This window comes from Maylandia zebra, linkage group LG8 (assembly GCF_041146795.1).
Source record: "Maylandia zebra isolate NMK-2024a linkage group LG8, Mzebra_GT3a, whole genome shotgun sequence".
NCBI lineage: Eukaryota > Metazoa > Chordata > Actinopteri > Cichliformes > Cichlidae > Maylandia > Maylandia zebra.
Window position 1 is genome coordinate 26,770,701 of NC_135174.1, and position 20,979 is coordinate 26,791,679.

The 20,979-nt window shown below is 39.1% G+C and overlaps 1 protein-coding gene and 4 non-coding genes across 5 annotated transcripts; 4 read left to right on the top strand and 1 right to left on the bottom strand.

Annotated features, from left to right (window-relative positions):
• Positions 1-403: 403 nt before the first annotated feature.
• kctd2 (potassium channel tetramerization domain containing 2) lies at positions 404-12,307 on the bottom strand. Its single transcript, XM_004565883.3, has 6 exons — positions 11,585-12,307; positions 11,072-11,180; positions 10,896-10,987; positions 10,640-10,735; positions 9,059-9,184; positions 404-6,096 (listed from the first exon to the last, which is right to left on the bottom strand). The coding sequence occupies exons 1-6, from the start codon at positions 11,945-11,947 to the stop codon at positions 6,067-6,069; spliced, it is 816 nt and encodes a 271-aa protein (XP_004565940.1). The 5' UTR covers positions 11,948-12,307; the 3' UTR covers positions 404-6,066.
• A 2,428-nt stretch (positions 12,308-14,735) lies between these two features.
• On the top strand, positions 14,736-14,807 carry trnad-guc (transfer RNA aspartic acid (anticodon GUC)). The gene has a single exon. It is a non-coding gene; the product is annotated as a tRNA-Asp (tRNA).
• A 920-nt stretch (positions 14,808-15,727) lies between these two features.
• On the top strand, positions 15,728-15,799 carry trnad-guc (transfer RNA aspartic acid (anticodon GUC)). Its single transcript has one exon. It is a non-coding gene; the product is annotated as a tRNA-Asp (tRNA).
• A 722-nt stretch (positions 15,800-16,521) lies between these two features.
• On the top strand, positions 16,522-16,593 carry trnad-guc (transfer RNA aspartic acid (anticodon GUC)). The gene has a single exon. It is a non-coding gene; the product is annotated as a tRNA-Asp (tRNA).
• A 1,437-nt stretch (positions 16,594-18,030) lies between these two features.
• trnad-guc (transfer RNA aspartic acid (anticodon GUC)) lies at positions 18,031-18,102 on the top strand. Its single transcript has one exon. It is a non-coding gene; the product is annotated as a tRNA-Asp (tRNA).
• Positions 18,103-20,979: the final 2,877 nt, after the last annotated feature.

A 20,979-nucleotide genomic window follows, 5' to 3' on the forward strand; every position in this document is an offset into this window, starting at 1 on the left:
ACAAGGGTATTTACTGAGGTAACAGAGAGGGAGCTGAGGGCAGTTTTCCTGCAACTATAAGGGTCCCTGCTGGTCATTAAATAGAATGCAGGTTTAAGGCACTTCTGTATTGGCTTCATCCATCTTTTGTGCTATATATGGCAGTGATGAGTGAAAATCTAAGCCAGAGGCTTCAACATGCAGACTCCACATATCAAAGGACTGTTGTTAGAGTGTGATGGAAACTCACCACCACGGGACCACTGATCGTGGTTCCACGTCCATACCCAGACTGATTAAAGTGTTTCTAAAGGCACAAAGACCTAGATAATGCTAGTCAGATGGTTTTAATATTGTGGTAGGTCTTAAAGCTTTGTCTCTAGAATTCAAATTTGGCTGCAAACAGACATTTCCAAAACGTATATTTTGTTATGAACTTCACTTTGTTTATTTTTTTTATTCCACACTCAAAGGAACCAACAAATAGTCAGTGAGCCACAATTTAAAACACAGACACATTTTATGAATAAAAACCAGACTGGGTTTTTGTTAAAATTGTTACATGGTAGACAAAATTCAGAAAATATGAAATAAATAAAAGTGAAACAAACAATCAGACAAAATGTTTTGTCGGCTTCCAGACGTTTCTCCACAGTCTCAGTTAACAATATTCACATTTGACATCAATACTGTTGATAAATGAACACAAAGTAAGTTAATAGGTGACATTATCAATACGTCTAAATGAGTGTACAAGTGTGCATGTCCACAAACGCATGCAGGTGTTTACAGGTTAACTGGCAAAATGATCAATCAATTAAAAAAAACCTCTTATTTTTTAGTTTTGTGTTGACCTGCAGGTCACATAAATGCTATATAAACCAAGGTTATGGGGGTGGAAACGTCTGCAATATCATCAGTAGGGTAATATGTGATTAAAGCTAACTCTTGTTTCTACTTTTAAGATCAACTGACGTGACAATAAAGTACACCTTCTTCTTCTTCTTCTTCTTCAAAGATACAAAAACGACAAAGAAACAGAAGTTGTGAGTAGGCGAATACGTCGACTTGTAGACCAACTGTTCCACTTAAAAAAAATCTACACCTACAAACCACAGAGCCATGCCGTCCCTCTGCTTCCCACCACCATGCATCACATTTAGTTTGCACTAACACAGAGGTCAGACAAAATCCAGTACACGACATCTCTAGTACAATGCATGCTCTCATGTTTTCACGAGTAATTTTTTGCAGATTTGTTAACATTGCATGTTATTTGTTGAGTAACTAGCACAGGTGAACGTAAAAACAAACAAACAAACAAACAACCCCCCCCAAAAAAAAAAAAAAAAAAAACCCCAACAAAAAACAAAAATAGGTCAAAAGTTGTTTCTCTGTATAAAGAAAATATGGTTTGAAGAAAATATTGAGATAAACACACTGCCAAGTTTAGCTCGGTCAGAGGTTCCCAACTTTTTTGGTTGCATATTTCTACTTTTTAAAAACATTTTAGCTTGTCTGAACAGTTTATTTAATTCCTCAAGAAATAAAACAAAGAGTTAACATCAACACGCTAACACTCTCACAGTGGCTAAACAAAATGCTGACATTATTATTGTAGAGCAGGACAATTTAAAAAATAAATTATTGTATAACATTCTGTTTCATGATGATCGGGTGGTTTTGTTTATTTTCAACTAAATTATATTTAAATTCAGGGGGAAAAAATTAATCTAAAGCTTTGCTAGTTACTACATGAAGATAGTGTGGCTAGCTCGATGCTAACAAGAACTTAAAAGCTAATTAGCTTAACACAGAGGTGGCAGTTAACAATAAAATAGATATTTCCAAAAGAATCTTCTGATTGTGTGTTTTTTAAATAAAAATGTGTTAAACCCATTACACTGAATAATTAGAATTCTAACTTTGGCTTTAAAATGCTAATATCTACTAAACAAACTTTCAATTGGCAGTTTTATCATTAAAAATGTTTCTTCTTGTTTCATAAATCCCGTGTATCTTTTTCCTTTATAGCAGTAGCTAGCCCAAACTCCCACCCTACCAGTCTGTGATATATTTAGTTCTATTTACAATATTTTTATATTTTAACTTAGCTGAATTAAAAATTTAATGAATTAAAAGATAAAATTTTGTTGCATTAATGGGAAGCTAACGACACTAGCAAAATATCTGCGATGATGCTTTTTTTTTTTCCAGGCTTCTGTACTTGAACGTTTGCCAAGTAATCACCTCTTTTGTCATTTTAAATACCAACATTTCCAGTCTATAAACTGACTGATACTCCTAAGCTCTTGGGCTAAAAGCAACATTGAAAGAAAGTTTAAAAAAAAAAAATCAAGTTGGGAACCACCAAACTGCAACCATGGTGAGACCAAACCGGGGTTCACAAGGGTACGTTAAGTGCTTTAAATATTGGTTACACACACTTAAAAGTGGGGCCATTGTAGGTAGCGTCAGCATGCAGGTCAAGGAGAAAAGAAGCTGCCACAATACAATAAGTTTGACATCAAATTAATTGCCAAGTGCATTTTTGGAGTTTTACTAAGATACGAGCAAAAAAAAAAAAAAAAAAGGGAAACCAGCTTGGACTGGACTTCCTGTCGTCCACACCACCACAACAGAAATGTAAAACCTCCAGGAGTGTGAGAGATTGTGGTTGGATTGAGCTGGAACGCAATGGCACAAAGAAAGCAGCAATTTGTAAAATTTACATATAATAAAATAACGCCAAGGGTAGTGTTTCCGTTTGGTTCGCCTCTTACGGAAACACCAACAATAAAAACCAGGATAAAAAGACCACAGTATACATGATACCTCAGATACGTGCCTCCTGGCTTTTTTAAGGTATGAGAGGCACATTATGATAAGAGGGGAGTACAACTGTGCACAACACAGGTCAAAGGCACAACACTGGACAAAAACGAAGGGAATCAACACCCAAGGTGTTTCGAATGGGCCAAGAAAACCACAAGGGAGGAAACAAAAGTGCTTCTGAATGACATGTTTGGGCATTTTTAGCAGTATTTTTAGCAAGTCTAAGGTACCATTTTTCCCCAATGCAATAAATTATTTTTCCCCATGCTTGGTACAACATAATTGCATCAAATAAATTCTTTATACAAAGGATGGATTACCAAAGGGGTCAATGCCAGTAATAGGTGTCTGCGATAATGACAGAGCGCTCCTCAGCTTTGATTAAAATGTGAACAACATGATTCTCAGTTTTCCTTCTGATATGTGCAAATATGGCTCAAACTTTGCATCAAGTTGCTCACATGAACGAGCTGCATTTACCCCAGATGGTGAAATGATTAGTCACTGACAGAATAAAATAAATATAATAATTAATTAACAAATGTGAGTCACTGATGGAGCAGAAATAGAATATCGCTTTTCAGTGTGAGAATTAGGTGCATTTCTTCATCACCTGTTAGTAAAATTGATTTTCTTGCTCATAAGCAAATGAACGAATACTGGCTGAAGAGTTACTGATTATTTGAGTAAAAAGGATTGAAAATAGGCTCAAAGGTGAGAGGTGGGCCATCTGAAGCCAAAATGTAAGAAGTGAGATGTGTGACCAAGAAGAAGAAAAAGGTATTTTGCTATTTTATTGGATTTTTCTTTTTAAAATAAATGTGACTAATTACCCAATTTTGATAAGGCCCATGAACCCATTTTGAACCATCTGGACTCCAGAAATGTTTTAAAATTTTCATTATGTGATAAACTACAAATTAAGGAAGCACCGATCCAGTTCCAAACCAAACTATATTCAATTTACATAAATATGAAAAAGAAAAAGCAGAAAACTGAAAGATCAGTTGTCCTTTCTGCTTGATAAGTGACTTGATATCCAATTGTGTCAGATTAAAGGGGACCTACTGTGCTACAGTGGTGGGTTCTATCATCAAGCTGAGTTAAAGTTTCATGAAATGAGGTGAGCTTATGTACAAGTAATCCCAGGGAGCCAAAAGTTCAGTTTGTCTTTACGAGAGGCAGCCAATCAGACTAGAGTCCAGGATCCGGGAGCTAAAGGAGCTTGTTTCAGTTCAATGATGAGCTAAGCGGCTGAACCAAGGCCCAAATGTAGGACAAATAAGGATTAGTCTGAAATGTGACTCATGCAGAGCTCAAGAATAAAACTCTAGAGCTAAAATGGCCAAAACAGATCCCCGTTTATTTTCTGTCAACTGACAAATCACCGTTTTCGCTTTAGTACGAGCCACTTCACTTGCACATGTGCACAGATTAAGGCTTGACTTATACTTCTGCATTACAATTTTGCTAAGCTGTTGTTAGCATTCACAGCTAGTGTGGTTTCTTTCTATGCCACTAATAGTTTACTAAAAAAATTTAAAAAAGCAGGCAACTGACACTGAATTATTCAGGCAGGTTACTTGCTCCTAGATTAGCCCTGTAACCCCCATAACCCCATTATATGCATTACCTTTGCAAAAGTAATATACTCTATTATTCACCACCAAGCAGCTGTTACAGTGTGGAAGTATAAATCAAGCTCACATCCTGGCCTGTGTACAGAAGATTTCTATGTTGTTGCAGTGTTTTTGAAAGTGTCAAAAACAGCACAATAACATATCAACATAATGTTAAGCACAAGAACAACACACATTAGCCAAACTACTAAGGCTTCGCTCTCGAGCTCATGAAAACTGAACTCACTTCCCGGCTGGCAGCGTTGTTTACACAGCGTATAAAACTCAGGTATCTCAGGGCTTTAAGCGGTGAGCGGTACAGTTTAGCTTGCGCCACGGTTGCTACAAGTGCTGCAGAGTGTAAGACAACACAGTCATTTTGGTGTGGCAACAAGAGGCAGCTGCAAAGTGAGTGAATATTGGCAAAGAGAATAGCACGAGGCCCGAGAGGAGAGGGGTGCTTCAGGGTTTTGAGGCAGCATACAGTCTGGCCACAGTCCAACCTCCGCCACGCTTTACTTGGACAAATGACAATGACAGTAGTTTTCCTTATCCCTAATTACAATTTTAAGATATGCAATAGTTTAAAGTTGGATATTTAAGAGAAAACTTACCGGTGTTATCTTCTTTTTTCTTTGAGGAACACTACAGAAAACGTGCAGCTGAAAAACTGGTGATATTTCAGGATGAACAGAAAGCAGAGAGGCACTGCATACACAAATTCACACCCGTGTAAGCGGGTGGGAAAACTGATATTTTCTCCATTGTTTAAATAGACTCAACCACCAGAATATGTAAATATATCACAACTATGATACAGAAATCAATAATTACACCATTTGCATTCAATTTTTCATATAATTTCATCATGTAGCCTATATAGATTTATATAGATTCCTCACATGCCTTGACAAATTGTACACTAGTGTAGGTAAGTCCGTTTTTTAGTCATGTATGTTCTTTTCTTACAGATCAAAAGGAGCCACTGGAGACTTCTTGGTTCGCGGAAAAGATGCCGCTCCAGGTTAGCTCATAATGAGTGACCGGTCCGTGCATCATCCGCCTGCGACTGCTCCGTCTCGGGCTCCACCTGCAGAGGAGTCGATGCTCTCTCGGTCAGTAAGTGGAGTGTTTTCATTCCTTTATGTCCTTTGAGAGTCCTGAGGAGGTTTTTGCTAAATCAACAGAGCCAGATGTGTAAGACAAGAGGAAATATCCCGTCTGATAACGATGATGGAGATCCAGAATCGAGGTGGAGATGGAGACGATGATTCCTGGTAGCTCTGTCCGTCCAACTGAGAACAACAAGAGGCTAATATCAGCGTCGTAGCCTGCGCTCCTGTCACACTGTCCAACAAAAAGCTGCAACGAGGAAAAGCCCTGAACCTGTCGTCTCTCTTCCAAAGTGAAGAAGGAGAGACGAGACGACAAGCCAGGGTCACGTTGCAGCACTGAAGGATTGTGGGGGATGCCAACAGCACCCGCTGTGGAAAGGCACACCAGAGGAGAAGGGAAGGGGCGGATGATCATGATGATGACAGTAAAAGGTGGAAGGGGGTTTATGAAAAGTGAAGAAAATGTTCGACAACAACGTGGTTGTTGCTGATAAACTGTTGTTAAGCTCAGGATCTCTTCACATCCGCGAGCCTCGCTCCTGAAGGATCTGCGAAAGGCAGACAGGAAAAAGACCACTTTCAAACATTTAAACAAGACGTTTAAGAAAAAGCAAGAAAAAAAAACAACACTTTGAATTTTGAGGGTTTTTTGCAATAAAAAGGCAGTGTTAGCAAACCCTTTTTCCAGATGAAGTCACAGGATAAAAGTAATTTAGTACACTAATTAAACTGATATAAAAAGCAGTGGTGTTCAGGTTCCTGCACAGACAGCATTCTCAAATCTTTGCTTTTTCCCTTCAGAAACTATGTGTCACATTTGCTGAGACATTTAGGAGAACAAAGAGAAGGTCAGACAGACTGAAATGTTGTAATCCAGTAAATATTTCAGCAGTCAGTGTGCTGTACTCCACTTTTTACAACTTTCCACTCTCTATGCCATCGCTTTATCCAGTACACTATAGTATTTTTACTGATATATTTAACATATTTTTAAAATAATTTAATCCTCTGTTGAGCCAGTTGTAACAAAATTTCATTCCTTGCATACTTTTTCATAATGAATGCAGATGCAGAATCACTGCTTGGGGTTTTCGTCCAGCTAAAATCTGTCCAAAACAAACAATTAGTCAAAGCAATCTGAGTTTCCTTTTAGCATCAGCTTCCCTTTTTCAGCCAGAGCATAGGAAATTATTTAAATTGTTATTCGCTGAGGGAAAAGCCTGGACACCATAATTATGGATGTGAAACTGAGGATGCAGCACGCCAGTATCCTGATACAGATTTGTAAATCTGAATCATACCCTGCTTTATCACCTATTTTTGTCTAAAACAGGAACTAATTTTCAAAAAAAAGCAGCATGTTGGATTTAATAAAATATGAAACTAATGATTAACAGCATTAGATTACTTGGAAAGTTAGTGGATCAAGTGAGAAGTAGAAATCGTTTCCCGAAAGACTTGTATACAACGTAGACTACAGGAGTGGCCCCCTGCTGGTCATTTGCAAGAGTGCATGTTATAAAAAAAAAGTTTATAATGAATACTTGGTCGATAATGCTTTATAGTTGAGAAAACATGCTTTCATTGATAAATAACATCTGGTAAACCAACTCAGTTCCATAAAAAAGACACAAGAGGAATGAATGAAATCCGAGTCTTTGCACTGATTTCATGGATATGATCGCATACATGAAAATAATCTTGCAGATCTTGTTAACTCACTGTTAAGCAGGTAAGAACTACGAAGATAAGCGATACCAAATGATTTGAACACAACAGCAGCGGGTCAGTAAAGTTCAGAAGGTTCTTGACTTTTGTGGCATCCTGGCTGCCAGCACACAGACTATTTCTAGCTGAGCTCATCCATACGGTTATATTTAGCTCCTGTATTTGTTGTAGCGTAAGCTTCCACATTAAGTATTTAATACAGCACAATAAACTGAGCTACGGTAAAAGTATAACATGAACTTTCCACCAAGTGAAGGTCTCAAACTTCAGAAAATGCATTTTTCATACAGATGCATTTTGACTTTCAGAGAGGCTGCTTGTGAAAAACACCCAAATGAGCAGAAGCCACATGAGATGGTAAGGTCCACTCTACCCAGTCTTATCCAGCATGGACTGGTTTATGGTCCAACAGTCAAATATTTTCATTAGGAAGGTTCCTCACTGAGTCAAGTAAAATGGAAGTATAATTAAATTCTACAAACACTAAGGAAGGTGCTTCAGTGCTACCTTTATTACCCATGTTGTATCTACTGTAGTTCGGGTTAAGCACTTGAATTGAGAGGGGGAGGATTACACAATTCAGTTGACCAAACCGAAAAATATGAGATTTTACACACTGAACCTAAAATAAAGGCAGAAGTTATACTGGCGCATCTCTTCAGCAGGAAGTGAAAATAAACTATTCAAGTTTTATGTCATGAAACATGTCTAGAATGGATGTTTTAAATTAAGTTCCCAGCACATAACTTTAATCTCTTAGACAACACTGTGAGTAGCTTTTGTCTCTGGGTTTAGTCAAGGATGGTTTCAGGCCTGAAGAGAAAACTGTGGATGTAAAGCGCTACAGACCAAGGTGGAGCAGTGTGGACGTTGTATGTAAACAAGATAATAATTATAAAAATATGTTTCTTATTATTTTGCTGTAGCCAGCTTTTAAAAAAATAATTTCTGTTAGTTCTTAGTTCTGTTACCACAGGATGGGCTAAGAATCTTGCCCTGGTATTGAAAATAGCATCGATTATGGATCATTTTCCAGGGTATCGGAATTAAATTTGAAATTCAAGTATGGACCCTAAACCATCAGGTCACCGTGCTGAGACTGACTGATGTTGACCGAGCCCAGGTTGTTGGCATGCTGGATGCTGGCAGCATGCCGGAGAGAAAAGAATCAACAGCACATCCAGACACCTGTGTAGGCTGTATCTCGCAATAAGTGTCTTGCATACAGCTTTACTGCACTGCCGGTCGTTAACATCCATTTAAAAACACAAACGTATTGTGGGATGCATTTAATTCCACTTAATAAGCTGTTTCACTCCCTGTTCTTTAAGATTACAAACTAGATAATGAAGTAATAATTTTCCACCAGTGATCCTCTTTTATATGAAACATTTCATGGGGTGACGTATCCACGATGCGCTCATTTTTTGCCCATCTTTGGGGCACTGTGGTTTTAACACAGCAGACTCACATCAACAACATCTGGCCACATTATTAAGGAGTCTAGCGTCAGAGCAGTTAGCTTCTCTCTGAGCTCATTAAAACCTCTTCAGATCTTTTAGTGACCTTGTGACATTTTCTATCGAGTCATGGGAAACTTATGGGCAAAAGGAAGTAGGATTTAGTGTTTTGGACGATTCAAGTGCAGCTTTGGTTCCTACACATGGATCCTGTAGCTTCTGTGGCTTATAAACTGGGTTTTAATACACAAACACGGTCCTTCGCTGCAGTTTGCAGGAGATGTTCAGACAGCCTGAACAACGGTATGAAATGTCGACTTACCTTGGCCTTCTCGGTGGGCTCAATGACGATGCCATTAGTGGAGTTGTTGAGTTCCCGGGAAACTACACACAGAAATTCAGCCTGGTCCTCATTGCCATAGTTATATGAGGAGCCGATGCTTATAAGCTGAGGGCGGAGATGGGCAAAGAAACAAAAGATCCGGAGTTAAAAGAGAGCCTACTTTTCCAAGACGTTTCACACTCTGCACCTTTTCAGTCAATAACTTGTGTTTTTTCCATTTAATTTAGTTCTACCATGCTATTTACTTTTGGTTGTTGTCGTTTTAGAGAAACTGTTGAAAATGTCAGAAAAACAACAACAACATAAAAAAAAAACAACCCCTAATCAAACAAAGAAATATTCATTATATAAAAAAACAAAACAAAAAAACAACTGAATGATTTTAAGTTTTCCTATTTTGAATACTCAGCCTGAAAAAAGGGATTAGATACAATTAATAAATGACATTTTATTTACCAATATAGACTTACAGCGATATTTCAGCACATATATCACTGCATTTCTGTAGTCTGTTCATGACCTCTTTCTTTGCCCTACAGCAAGGATGGCCACCCTGCAACTCAGCTCCTGTGACTCACTCTCGCTTTGACAAAAGACTTGATGGATATCATTTTGGAATTTTAACTTTTTATTTATTTAACTTACCCTGGCTACGGTTTCCAAAGATGTTAAAATCACTGGGGAAACTCAAAAACAAAATAAATCAGCAGTCTGTGGACAAGCAGGTGTGCCTTTACAGCCAAAGCCGCTGGCTTATGCTTTGTTTATGGTGACCACATTGGCTTTGTTGAGCACCAACTGTGACATGCCGGTGCTTGAGGGTGGTTGAAGATTAAACATTTGCCCCTAGCAACTGGAGGATGCCAAGGGTTTGCCAATCGGTCTCTAGACGAGTGTGACTGAGGCCTTCAGGTTATTTTTCACAAACATGGATAGAGCTCAAAGTTTCCTGCAGAGCTTCATAGCAACTGCTTCACAGTAGGCCTAAAAGTGCTACTAGTTCTGTCATGTTTGTTGGTAATTTAAAAAAGGCAAATGAGTTGTGTTATTTTAGCTCTTTAAATTTAATAAATGCAACAAATGTGGTATTTTCTATTAAAGTTAAAAGTACCAAATAGTCATAATCAGACCTTTGCGGAGTAGTCACATGTGGCAATGACTAGAATTATTTACAGCTATTACTAATGTCAGGGGTTTAATTCATACTTACTTTCATTATAAGGCTCAAAGATCTTTTTTTTTTTTTTTTTGTCTTTTGAAGATCAAAAAATTGATACAGGTTCATATTGATAATACATGATTACTAATATAGAGGAAACTACAAGGTGACAGAGTCTGAATGCATACAGATTCAGGTCAAGACCAAATGAAGTACTTTTAGTATCCATTCCTGCTCATGATTAAAACATTTTGTGCCCCAGTCTTTCCTGTGTGGAAATAAATACCTGACAATGTGCTGGCATACATCTCAGGGCAAGCGGAGCTTAAAACTGCAGCGTCGAATCAACTAAAGCGTGAACTAAAAGATGACATATATTTTAAAAGCTGCATTTTCTGCACCTGCTCAAACTTCCAACCGTCCGACATAGTTGAGACCATCTGCGTGAGTTCCTCCTCTTGGCACTGTAGTACTCGATACACATGCTTCACAGGGCCCTGAGGGACACAGCAAAGGCACGCAGAGCATTACTGAAAAAGCATCAACAATCTGCAGGCAGGCACACATTTTGTTTGAACACTTTACAAGTTACCTGGGTTATATTTGCACTGGAAGAAAGTCAGCCACTAAGACTTATTTTGGTTTCGTTTTGTTTACCTGAGATGTCCGGTTCTCGTTGTCCCGTATCCTCTCTTTCACCAGCCTCACCAGGGAAGCAATGTTGTAGAACTCGGCTTCCTCCAGAACGCCTGAAACACAAATCGAATGAATGTGTTATTTGGTGTCTGAGATGCTGCTCACTGACAGCTCTGCATTATGCTTTTGCTTTTTACCTTCTTCTGCCAGATTCTTATCCATAATCAGTTTTCCATGCCGAAGGTAATTCAGGATAGGGCCAAAGTACGTGGGGTCTCTGTCGATTAGATATGCTCCTGTCTCGTCCTGCAAGAATTAACAGGTTCCAAGGAGCAAGTTCCATGTTAACAGAGGAGCAAGTTCCATGTTTTGTTTTGTTTATTTCTATTAAATTTCCATATTTTTTTTCTTTAACGTTGAAGTTCGTTAATGTAAAATTTGCCATTTTTCGTGTAATTTTTTCTCGCAAATGTGGGACTAATTTAGAAAATTTAAATTTTTAAAACTGAAGCGTATCGTCCTTGTGCTTTTACCTGCAGTAGTCTATAAACATTTTGTACAGGGCAGATGGGTACTACTGTGGAAATTGATTTTTCACTTTTTAATTTGTGCTTTTACAGTTTAGTGTTCACGGTTTTTGTGTTCTTTGCGTCCCTTTGCTGTGTGAACCTGTGTTGTATGTATTTGTGTTTTTCTGGCGTCCCACTCACCTTGTCAGAGTCCAGGTCCGGGTCTTCCTGACACAGGCGGAACAGGAAAGATTTGGGGTCCCTGCACAGCGTCTGTTTGGTGGTAATGAAGTAGGTACCACCGACGTTAAGCCGGACCCAGCGGGAGCCCGGCTTGTCCACTGGCTCGGACGGGGAGCTGGGATTGCTCTTCACCGGGAACCCAAACACCGACCTTCCGCCGCCGCCGCTACAGCCTGACACCCCACCCGGGCTGAGCTGGCTGCTCCGCGGCGGAACAATGAGGGTGGGCGACGCCAGGCGCACCGAGCCCCGGATGTCGCGGTGCTCGGGCTGCTCTATGGTGCCAGCACCGGTAGGTTCCACAACATGCAGCTCAGCCATGTTTCCTCTCCGTCTGAAGAACCAGTCGCACAGCCGCACGGTGAGCTAACGACACACTGCGGGGAAACAGCCTCCCTGAACCGCCTGGTAAACACACCGAGGATATTTTTCTCCTTCTGACGGGCTGCCTGCTCTCATCGGGGCGTTGCTGCTCGTAGTCGACCGCCTCCACCTCCAGGCCAAGAGATTAGGACACAAAAACGACTATGAGAGGCTGCACAACAGGAGCAGCATCGCGTTTAACCGTTTCTCCAAAAGCTAAATTGGTCATTCTCATCTATTCAAATGTTAACCAGAGAAAAGGCATTTCTTCCGGGTTGTAACGTGATTACTGTTTACTTCCGCCGTGTCACGGCTTTTCAAAATAAAAGCGAATTCAGCATGCAGAATTATCAAATCAAAAATCAAATCAAATCACTTTTATTGTCACATCACATGTGCAGGCACACTGGCACAGCACATGCGAGTGAAATTCTTGTGTGCGAGCCCCACAAGCAACAGAGATGTGCAAACACAACAACACAAACGAGCAAAACACAAGAATGGCCAACCTGAAACTAATAAATATATGTACAATATATAATAGTGTATGCATTTCTGGATGTGTATACTAAATATTTTCCTACGTGTGTGTGTGTGTGTGTGTGTGTGTGTGTGTGTGTGTGTGTGTATACACATTTTTACAAATTAAATAGTAAAAAAAATAAAATAATAATAATAATAATAATAATAATAATAAAATATATAAAATATACAGAGTTGAATATGTGCAAAACAAGTGGCATTTATATACAGTATGGAGTGCATAATGTTAAAGTTCCAGTAGTGAAGCTGAGGTGTCTATGACGTGTTCAGCAGTCTGATGGCCTGGTGGAAGAAGCTGTCTCTCAGTCTGCTGGTACGGGACCGGATGCTGCAGAACCTCCTTCCTGATGGAAGCAGTCTGAACAGTTTATGGCTGGGGTGACTGGAGTCCTTGATGATCCTCCCCGCTTTCCTCAGGCAGCGCTTCCTGTAGATGTCTTGGAGGGAGGGAAGCTCACCTCCAATTATCCGTTCAGAGCACCGCACTACTCTCTGGAGAGCTTTGCAGTTGTAGGCGGTGCTGTTGCCATACCAGGTGGTGATGCATCCAGTGAGGATGCTCTCAATGGCACAGTGATAGAAGGTCCTGAGGATGCGGGGGCTCATGCCGAATCTTTTCAGTCTCCTGAGAAAGAAGAGGCGCTGCTGCGCCTTTTTCACTGTTTTGTTTGTGTGTACTGACCACGTAAGATCCTCAGCCAGATGTACTCCAAGGAACCGGAAGCTGCTCACTCTCTCCACAGCAGCGCCGTTGATGGTGATGGGGGTGTGTACTTCTCTGCACCTCCGGAAGTCCACTATCAACTCCTTTGTCTTTGCGACGTTGAGGGTGAGATGGTTGTCTTGACACCAGTGGGTCAGGGCGCTGACCTCCTCCCTGTAAGCCGTCTCATCACCGTTGGTGATAAGACCCACCACTGTAGTGTCGTCCGCAAATTATTTATTATTATAGAATTATTAGGCAAATTATTTATTTTCCTTGAACGGGCATAAACAACAGAATATCGCTTTAAATTCTGTTATGTAAAGGAAGGAGACCTTAGCCGTAATTATATACAAACCAATCATACTTATGTGCAAGAATGGGGCTTTTATGAACATTTTTTGCTGCTTTAAAAAGGAGCAATATGAAATACGAAATCTAAGGTTAAACTCGGAAACTATATTTAAATAGTTATGAAACAATCACAAAGTACAAATGAAAGCCCTAAAGAGTTAAATTTTTTAACTTGAACCTCTCATTTACTCTCTTAATTGCTATGGAAGCACTAAAGGTGTACTTGGTAAGGTGGAAATAATTAGGGTGGGGTGGACAAAAACAATGTGGGAAACTGGAAACAAATACAAATCTTAACATGACATGACTATATACACATACGTGTTATATGTACTATTTTCATTTTATGAACGTTTTTTCTGTAATGATAAGTGGAGTATTTCTGATTCATAGAAGACCAAGGTTTCTTTGTGTAAACACGATGTCAAATTAAACTTGGAGCGCAACTAGAGTCCAAGTCTGTCAAACAAATGAGAGAAAAGGAACTGAAATGGAAAAACCACATGAACCACACAGGATTTGTAATGACCTTTAAGCAACCATTCAGGACTTTTTTTTTCTTTCTTTTTTTTTTTACAGTAAAACAAAGACATGGCTTGTTTTTTTTTCTGCTGGGAGTGCTTTTACTGCTCACTCAGCAAACTAGCTTTCATGGGAAAAAAAGGAATTGAGATTATGAGATATGGATGAAGTCCATGGGAGTGAGGGAGAAAGAGGTTCTCATAGTGTTGATGATGGTATTAACTTCGGCTAATCTTGAATGGTATGGGACAAGGGGTGAAATGACTCCTCAACACACTGTTACTACCAGCAAGGCACATATCACAAAAACTCCTTTCACATGTAGCTAAAGGCATTTCCTGAAGGTCAAGGAGTGATGCGTCCTCGTCGGGGATTCGAACCCCGATGTCCCGCGTGACAAACGGGGAGAGTCATCACTATACATTTATATAACAGCGCCACAAGACCATAGTGGACAAAAATATATTGCATCCGTAGTGGTTTAGGACTCCCATAGAGAATGAATATGAAACAGTTGAGGGCCGTTTAGTAAATCTAGTGTTAAGTAAACAATTCAAGCGAATATGTCCTAAAGTGTACGTGATGCAGTAAGAAAAAGAACAGCGTCACGTCCATTAGTAGCAGTCCTCGTTAGTATAGTGGTGAGTATCCCCGCCTGTCACGCGGGAGACCGGGGTTCGATTCCCCGACGGGGAGGCATTGCATTTTCGTTCTTGGAAATGTTAAAAGTTAGACTGCACATGATGGGAACGCCCCATATACAGAAAGGCACCATCAAATAAAATGTATTATTATTATTATAAGACATCCTAGATCTGAATGAATGAAATATTCTTATTAAATACTATGTTCGTTATACAGTTGAATGTACTGACAACAAAATCACACAAATCACATTTCCTTTTCACTCTTGGAAATGGTAAAAATTACACTGCACACCATAGGTCGTCAACTATTTTGATGTTTCAGGGGTTCCTTTAAGACGCTAAGGAGTAAAACAATATTAACACTCATGACAGTTACTGATCTTTTCTAAACTCTAAACTTTAATATTCTGGCGCTGTTGAGAGTTTATCTATTATACGTCAATTATGTTTGTTTTGGAGGGTTTGTTTTTACGTTGAGGCGTCTACTCATTGTAGTCTCTTTGCCCGCTGTTATTTACACGTTAAAATTCGATACACAGAAACACACGTGCACAACTTGAAACGTATAGTGGACATTATTGTGGCCACTATTTTATTATTACTATTACCATTATTATTTCTGTCTGGAAATGGACCAGTTTGAAATGATGAATTACAGATGAGTGTAAACGGTTTTATAATGCCCTCAATGACTCTTTTAACCACTTATCATATCAATATCATTACAATCCAACGATTTCTGATTTTGAGGTTTTTTGTTTGTTTTATTTGCTTTTTCGTTGATGGTAGAGAACTCTACGTTGAGGTATCTAGTCATTCTAGTCTCTTTGCCCGCTGTTTACACGTTTGATACACATAAACAGCCGTGCACAACTTAAGGTATCGAAACGGGGAAACAGCGACACTATCCCATAGTGGACATCATTGTGGCCAGGATCGGTACTGCAACATGAAATTCGCTGAGCACCTTCCTCGTTAGTGTAGTGGTGAGTATCCCCGCCTGTCACGCGGGAGACCGGGGTTCGATTCCCCGACGGGGAGACATTTCCTTTTCACTCTTGGAAATGGTAAAAATTACACTGCACACCATAGGTCGTCAACTATTTTGATGTTTCAGGGGTTCCTTTAAGACGCTAAGGAGTAAAACAATATTAACACTCATGACAGTTACTGATCTTTTCTAAACTCTAAACTTTAATATTCTGGCGCTGTTGAGAGTTTATCTATTATACGTCAATTATGTTTGTTTTGGAGGGTTTGTTTTTACGTTGAGGCGTCTACTCATTGTAGTCTCTTTGCCCGCTGTTATTTACACGTTAAATTCGATACACAGAAACACGCGTGCACAACTTAAAACGTATAGTGGACATTATTGTGGCCACTATTTTATTATTATTATTACCATTATAATTTCTGTCTGGAAATAGACCAGTTTGAAATGATAAATTACAGATGTGTGTAAACGGTTTTATAATGCCCTCAATGACTCTTTTAACCACTATCATATCAATATCATTACAATCCGACGATTTCTGATTTTGGGGTTTTTTGTTTGTTCTTTTTGCTTTTTTCGTTGATGGTAGAGAACTCTACGTTGAGGTATCTAGTCATTCTAGTCTCTCTGCCCGCTGTTTACACGTTTGATACACATAAACAGCCGTGCACAACTTAACGTATCAAAACGGGGAAATAGCGACACTATCCCATAGTGGATATTATTGTGGCCAGGATCGATACTGCAACATGAAGAATATTGTGCACCTTCCTCGTTAGTATAGTGGTGAGTATCCCCGCCTGTCACGCGGGAGACCGGGGTTCGATTCCCCGACGGGGAGGCATTACATTTTCGTTCTTGGAAATGTTAAAAGTTAGACTGCACATGATGAGAAAGTCCCATATACACTGCTCAAAAAATAAAGGGAACACAAAAATAAGACATCTGAATGAAGGGGAGGCATTGCGTTTTCCTTCTTAGAGATGTTAGTCAGACTGGACACCACTGGAAAGGTTCTCAACTATTTTAATGTTTCAGGGTTTCCTTTAACAGACTAAGTCATAAAATAATATTAACACTCATGACAGTTAGTGATCTTTTCTAAACTGTAGCCTCAAAACTCCTCCTGGACAACGCTTGGAGTGCTCAGGTAGGATAGAAAATTGCTAAGTGCTAAAGAGTCAAAGTAACAGAGCATAAAACACAGAAAAACATGAAGGAGATTTTCCTGGCCTGGTCGTTTTATAGCAGATAACCTTAAAAATATTCTGCAGTAGAACAAAAACTGAAGAAAACCACGAATCAACATATAAACATTATGCTGCTGAAGTGAAGCAGAGCAAAGTTACAGAGGTTTGATTAGAGACACAGCTAAGCATTCTGCAATTTCGCATAATTTTAAAAAGTTTAAATTTCCTCAGTACTGAACAGCAGAACTGAGACTTTCTTGTGGGAAGTCAGTTAAATTAAAAACAAAAACACAGCGGCGGACAGCGCTGTACATAACGGTAGACTTGTGCGTAATAAGCAAGCGAATAATGCAGAAAACAGAGATTTTTAAATGGGGAAACTGTTCTTGAAGTACACTGAGAAAGGAAGAGAGCTGTGCATGAAGCGTCATTTTACCATGGTGGAAGCAAAACAGCAAAGAAGGAATACATGACGATGTCTATGTGAAGCGAAATATGAAGCGTAGTTTGGATCTTCTTTTGCTGCTGGTTCAGTCAAATTTGGTTGGAGAGAGACAAAGCCTACAGCTGCAGAATCTAGCACAAAAAAGATAAACACAAAGCGCGGACCGCCAAAGCAACAGAATCTGTGAGCTGTCGGCTTTCAGCCATGACGGCGTTTGGGTGAGGAATCACTGATTCCGATGCGTAGGCGGTCTGCACTTTGTGTTTGTGTCTTTGTGCAGAATCCATGTACCTGCTCTCATTTCCGTTTTCAGCTGTTTGGTGGTTGTTGAAATGAGTGTAAACGGTTTTATAATGCCCTCAATGACTCTTTTAACCACTTATCATATCAATATCATTACACTCCAACGATTTCTGATTTTGAGGTTTTTTGTTTGTTTTATTTGCTTTTTCGTTGATGGTAGAGAACTCTATGTTGAGGTATCTAGTCATTCTAGTCTCTTTGCCCGCTGTTTACACGTTTGATACACATAAACAGCCGTGCACAACTTAAGGTATCGAAACGGGGAAACAGCGACACTATCCCATAGTGGACATTATTGTGGCCAGGGTCGGTACTGCAACATGAAAGTTGCTGAGCACCTTCCTCGTTAGTATAGTGGTGAGTATCCCCGCCTGTCACGCGGGAGACCGGGGTTCGATTCCCCGACGGGGAGGCATTTCTTTTTCGTTACACTTCACACCATGGGAAAGTCCCATGTACACTCAAAAAATAAGACATCCTACATCTGAATGAATGAATGAAATGATCTTACTAAATACTATGTTATTTACATAGTTGAATGTGCTGACAACAAAGTCACACAAAAATTATCAATGAAAATCAAATTTAGCAACCCATGGAGGTCTGGATTAGGAGTAACACTGAAAATTAAAGTGGAAAAACACACTAAAGGCCGGTCCAACTTTGATGTAATGTCCTTAAAACAAGTCAAAATGAGGCTCAGTGGTGTGTGTGTGGCCTACACGTGCTTGTATAGAATTATGTTTCTTTTGGAGGGTTTTTTGCTTCTTTCGTTGATGGCAGAGAACTCTACATCGAGGCTTCAATTTAATACACATAAATAGGTCTGCACAACCTAACGTATCAAAACGGGGAAACAGCGACACTATCCCATAGTGGACATTATTGTGACCAGGATCGGTACTGCAACATATAGATCATTGAACACCTTCCTCGTTAGTGGTGAGTATCCCCCCCTTCACGCAAGAGACCGGGGTTCGATTCCCCGACGGGGAGGCATTACGTTTTTCATTGTTCTGTTTGTTAACGTTTTCGATCATGTAAACAATACACAGGTACATTTAGGAAATTCATCATTTTCCCTTTCTTTATAGTTCAAGAAGGTCATATCTTTATAACTCTTTGTGAACTGCTTTATGTTTGGACATAGCTTCAATTCCATATTCAAACTGTTCCACAGTTTCGCTCCATGCACAGAAACACAAAAGCTTTTTCTGGTAGTTCGTACCTTCACTTTTTTGAAGTTACAAAAACCCCTTAAATTATAACTTACTTCTTTCCAAAAAACATACTCTGAATATTACCTGGCAGTTGATATTTGTTGCTTTGAATAGAATTTGTTTATTTTTTGCTTTGAATAGAATTTGTGCAGTTTGGAATTTCACTGGGTCAGCAAATTTCACCATTTCAGATTGCAAGAATAGTGAGTTTATATGATCCTTATAACCTGCATTGTGGAAGATTTGAACTGCTTTTTTTTTTGAAGAGTAAAAAGTGAATGTAATGCAGTTTTATAGTTATTGCCCCAGACCTCTGCACAATAGCTTAAGTATGGTGAATCCAGTGAACAGTAGAGAATATGAAGTGATGTCCCGTCTTATACCCGTTTTGCCTTGTTTAGGATTGCAATGCTTCTTGATACTTTGGAATGAATATATCTTACGTGAGCTCTCCAGTTAAGTTTTTCATCTATTATTACCCCCAGAAATTTATTTTCACTGACTCTTTCAATATCAACACCATTTATTTATTTAAACTACTATTTCCAAATAACATAATTTTAGTTTTATTCAAATTTAATGATAGTTTGTTTTTATCAAGCCAGAACTTCACTTTACTTATTTCATTAGTCATATCATCCAATAAATGTTGCAGATCATCACCAGAGCAGAAGATGTTTGTATCGTCAGCAAAGAGTACCATTTTTAATACTTTGGACACTTTACAAATGTCATTAATGTATAAGTTGAAGAATTTTGGGCCCAAAACTGACCATTGTGGTATACCACAAGCAATGTCCATACTAGAGATGGACCGATCCGATATTACATATCGGTATCGGTCCGATACTGACCTAAATTACTGGATCGGATATCGGAGAAAAATAAAAAATGTAATCCGATCCATTAAATATCACGAAAGCAGCTCACATAACTTGCGACACGCCGTAACTCACCTCAGAACGTTAGCACGTCGGAGCAGTATGCATCACGTGATAGAGCGGCTGTGGCATGCGGGACTGGTCTGGATAGCATTTGGAGCTTCGCTACCAACCCAGCATTTCATCTCCGACAAAGTTATCCCCGAGAGAAGTAAAGCAAGTGTGTAAGTCCATCTCTGAATGTTTGTAAAGCATTCCTGCGTTAAGCTTAACAAGCGACTGCCTCTTCTTGCTGCTACTTCAATCATGAAACTGCTTAATGATCAGCTGATCGGCTTTTCTGTCGCGAGTCCATCTCTCTTGTTTGTTTTTGGCCCACTTTGCACCAGAAAGAGGAAACCAGCAGCTGAACAACAGCAGCACGTTTAAGCTTGATAAGCTGTTGTTAGAATTTATTTAATATTACTTTCTACACCAGGATTTTTTTCTACGTAGCTGACGCTGGTAACTGTGCAGGGGCGGATCTAGCAAAGTTTAGCCAGGGGGGCCGATAGGGCATTAACAGGGAAAAGGGGGCACAAAGACATACTTTTCTTTCTTATTCTCATTTAAAATGTCTAGCTTTTAATAAATAATTATCTGACACCCAAAGTTTTAATTTGATGTAAAATGAATAGAAGTCAATTACTGTATATAGTGACTATTAAGTCTAATATATATACCCTAGTAAGCTATAGTACTTTTTCCTTTGGGAAGGTATCATTTGTGCAGTCTGCAATTTTGTTGAAGAAAGAAGTTGAATCTATTTAATATTTCTTGAAAAATAATTGATTTCTGTGCATTTTTTTTCACACTGCATCAAATTAAGGTTGATTACGTCGATTAAGCATCATGAGGTGGAGCGTGAGGGGTGGTTCCCTATTTTTTTATTTTTTTATTTTTGTTGTTGCTGGGAGTTGGAACCCTATTAGTTAGGTTGCTTAATATTTACGCTAAGTACTCTTTAAAATACCAGAATAGGGAGGATGGTGTAGGTTTAAGTTTATTAGATTGATCAGTATTGCTGAAATATGAAAAAAAAAATTTTAACATACAGGTATAACAGAATAGCTTTAGTGTAGTTGTTGTTTTAAACTTGAGTATGAACTTATACAAAATGCAGCAATCGTGGATATTATTGTGGCCAGG

Coding starts and splice junctions, on each gene's coding strand:
- kctd2 (XM_004565883.3), bottom strand. CDS start 11,947: ATGGCTGAGCTGCATGTTGTGGAACCTACCGGTGCTGGCACCATAGAG. Junction 10,988..11,071: donor TAAGAATCTGGCAGAAGAAG/GTAAAAAGCAAA, acceptor TTTGTGTTTCAG/GCGTTCTGGAGGAAGCCGAG. Junction 10,736..10,895: donor ACGAGAACCGGACATCTCAG/GTAAACAAAACG, acceptor TGTGTCCCTCAG/GGCCCTGTGAAGCATGTGTA.